Below are 3,609 nucleotides of genomic sequence, written 5' to 3' on the forward strand. Positions count from 1 at the left end.
TGCTGACCCATTGGATAGATTGCTCGATCAAAAACTAGGGTCACTGAAGCTCCTACTGCTCTCCCCGCTATCACGTCAGTTTTAACATGGGCATGAAAAATGAGAGGGTTTGTCGAAGGAGGAATTCTATTCGTTGTGGTTATCGTCGACCGAAAATGGAAGCCTTAGAAGGTTGGCAAGTGAGTGATTGTCGAGCTCCTAACGGACATATTCGACAACGGTAGAAAATTGTGGGTCTCAAAATTTAACATTGAGTATATCGACGTATCTGTTATCGACACAATTACCGAACGACCCTCACCTCTCGCAATCACTCTCCTCATCCATAATAGCCACTCGTAGCCTCTAGCAATGTCGTCATTCGTTACCGCTAATGTCACCTACCACCACCAATTGAAATATTAAATATTTTTTTATTTTTTATTTTCATATTCCGTCAGTAAAATCGATGATATTAAGATATATAAATTTAAATATTTCACTTGGAAATATCAATGTAACTTAAAAAATGTAAAGACTAAGTTGTTAAACATAATAACTAACTAGTAATACGTAATTAACCTTAAAAAACTAATGTAGCATATTTCCAAGTCCATTGGTTCCATGTAATCAATCATACAATCCAACACCTCGTGTCTCGATAACATTGTGCGAGGAAGATTGGTCTGGGACGACCAGGTATGACTAAGTTCCTCTTGGAAACCAATGGTGAGTTTGCAATCGAATACGATGAGCCCGATGAAGGCTGAAGCGGAGATGACGTAGCGAAAACGGTGATGCTGGTGTTCGCGCTGCTGCTAGTGACAGCCGCCAAGCCACCATCTGCGGCCTTCGGAGCCGGAGGCCTGTCTATGGCCGAAACCCCTTCCAGCATCTGCACAACCTTCCCCATCGACGGTCTCTGCGAGGGCTGCTCCTGGATGCACCATAAGCTCACCAGTAGCGCCCTCTCCAGCTGCTCCATGTCCACGTCCTGCTCGGAGAGCCTCTTGTCCATGGCGCTCTTGATGTTTCTTCCCTTCTCCAGCTCTTCGTACGCCCACACCGAGAACTTCTTCCGGCCAGTGTCATCCGAAACATCGAAGTTGTTATTATCTCACGTAAAATGTTTTCTAAAAAAAAAAAGAACTTCAAATTTCCCTCTGATATCAGAGCCAGGTTTCGATCCTGGGACCTGTGGGTTATGGGCCCACCACGCTTCCGCTGCGCCACTCTGATCGTTGTTATTAGTGTCAATATATGTTTATGTAGAGGGATATCTAACATGGAACTCGAGCCAACTCCAGCGGACAAGTCTAAATAACAGATGCAACGTCCGGAAACGCACAAATCATTTAGCCTACGAACAAACTGGTTAGGAGGGCTGTGTGTGTGCGTGTGTGAATATAACATCTGAATAGGAGACCCAAAAAAAAAAAGGAAAACTGTCAATATAACAAGACATAAAACATATAATGACTTTTATATAAGTTAGGCATGGAGAGAAGTATACATTTCAAATTGCTAAGGCTATAAAAAGAAAGAGCAACGATTAGGTAATATCAGATACATAACAAAATTAAGGAAAGATGGAGAAATTAAGTTTCTAAAATATATAGTGAAAATTTGACAAATAACTAAGACCTAAAAATTGATAACAGTGGTAGGTTTAGTAATCATGGATTGGTCCCTGAAAGAGTTTAGAAAATCAAGGAATAATTTGATTGATTAGTTTCCTTTTTTAAAAAATAAGATTTAGAAAATTACCTAATAAATATTGGAAGAACTTTCAATTGATAAAAAATAAGGAAATTTGAGGTTAGTTCGAGCCCAAACTAAACCCAATCAAAGATGTTCGAGTACAATTCCGACGAAATATACATATTTTAGGGAAATTTAACCCACGATAATTCATAAACGAATGTTAAATATCAGAACAAATTGAGGTTATGTTAAAAAAAATTATTACGGAGAAAAGGCCTCTAAATCAGGAATCTCACAAATCAATTATTACATAACATAATTAGCCGTCAATATAAAATAATGTGGTTTTGTCTTTTTATTTTTTTAATCTGTGAAAAAATTAAATTATTTAATATTATAATAGATTTTGATTATCCGATGGGCTAAAGAGCCAATCAAGATGCACTTTCAAATATGAGGTTGAGGTATTGATAGGGCACAATTTGATAGCTTATCATAGCCACAATAGTACCGATGTGGAATTTATAAGCTGATGTAGCAGACCACATTGACAGTTCAGACAATGTGACCATCCCCCCCCCAGCCTGTGTAGGACCGCATAAGCGACACTGTTGAAGCTACCTCGGAAGGTCTGGAATGGTGCTATCGAGTATAGAGCCACCCTAGAATGATCAGGACGATGCTGCTCAGGGACGATCTGCACACATTGACTAGAGTGACGCATCGAGTACAAAGCCATCCCGGAATGATCGGGATGGTGCCGCTCAAGGACAATCCAAACACATCGACCAGAACGGCGCCGTCGAGCGTAGAGGCATGGGCCGACCGCTTAAAGAGTCAGTGATCATTAACGTATGGGGTAAGATCGTTCCCCATATACAAGTATAAAAGCTCGTCACTTGGTCAGGGCCAGGGAATTAGAGGGATTTCGAACACTCAACTCTCTCTCATTCTGTCAAATGCTAACTTAAGCTTCGGAGGGGTTGAGTCAGGAAATCCCCCTCCCAACCTCGACTTGTGTATAGGAGTCCAACGGTGGAGAAGCAGGCTACTCGCTAAAAGAGAAGACCACGCTCGGGGGATGACGCTCCCCCTCACCACCCGAGTATCCATGTGGGCGACCTTGTACATTCGGGACTGGACCGAGCCGTGCTGACACCTCGGCCACGACGTAAATGTTCACCAACATTTTAGCATTAGAAGGAGGACCCGATGTTGCAAGTGTTGAATCTCATATTTTGATGATAAAACTAATTGATAATTATTTATGATTTAGATGCGTTTTGAGTGACACAGGATGCTTCGATCAGGATAAGACAATTAAAGCAAGAAGAATCATGTTGTGCTAGAGGAAAACATGTAAGAGGATTGGACATCGAGCCGGTGGATTGGTCGATGTATCGATAGGAGGCTTCGGGCCATAGATTCGGGCATCGGGCCAAAAAGAGCAAATATTGCGCTAAGGATATCAGAGTTGTAAAGTCAACTGGCCGATTGGGTAATAGACCACAAGAGAGGACGATGCGTCGAAGAATCAGACGAAGCGTCGACGGACCGATGACATGCTGAACAACAAGATTAATGCTTAGTATTAATTGTCTAGATCGAAGTGTGTTTTTATACGTGCAGGATTAACTACGATAGTAAGACATGAAGCAAAATGAAGTCCTGGAGTCAAGGACGTGACTTCATTAGGAGTTCGAGAGTTCGTCGGAAGTTCTGGCGGAACCAATCGAGAAGTCTCGGAGCTTGCTAGAGAAGCTCATCGGAACTCGCCAAGAAGATTGTCATGAAGTCCAGGAGCTTACCGAGAGTTCAATGGAATATTGCCGAGTGATCGTCGGAAGTTTGTCGAAAGATCGTCAGAAGAACTAAGACTTATAGACCTATTTAGCTTAGAATGTCTTAGGAATCGTAGTTAGCACG

The 3,609-nt window shown here is 41.8% G+C and overlaps 1 protein-coding gene across 1 annotated transcript; it reads right to left on the minus strand.

The window, feature by feature from the left end:
• Positions 1–613: 613 nt before the first annotated feature.
• On the minus strand, positions 614–2,422 carry LOC135627553 (G-type lectin S-receptor-like serine/threonine-protein kinase At1g34300). The gene is made up of 2 exons (XM_065133675.1): positions 2,305–2,422; positions 614–1,095 (listed from the first exon to the last, which is right to left on the minus strand). The coding sequence occupies exons 1-2, from the start codon at positions 2,420–2,422 to the stop codon at positions 614–616; spliced, it is 600 nt and encodes a 199-aa protein (XP_064989747.1).
• Between the last annotated feature and the right edge of the window lie 1,187 nt (positions 2,423–3,609).

The sequence above is a fragment of the Musa acuminata genome, chromosome BXJ2-11, assembly GCF_036884655.1.
Source record: "Musa acuminata AAA Group cultivar baxijiao chromosome BXJ2-11, Cavendish_Baxijiao_AAA, whole genome shotgun sequence".
NCBI lineage: Eukaryota > Viridiplantae > Streptophyta > Magnoliopsida > Zingiberales > Musaceae > Musa > Musa acuminata.

Bases quoted from the DNA above. Each gene is read 5' to 3' on its own strand.
- LOC135627553 (XM_065133675.1), bottom strand. From the start codon at position 2,422: ATGGCTTTGTACTCGATGCGTCACTCTAGTCAATGTGTGCAGATCGTC. The intron at 1,096-2,304 runs GTAGCTTCAACA...ATTTTACGTGAG, and splicing joins ACCATTCCAGACCTTCCGAG to ATAATAACAACTTCGATGTT.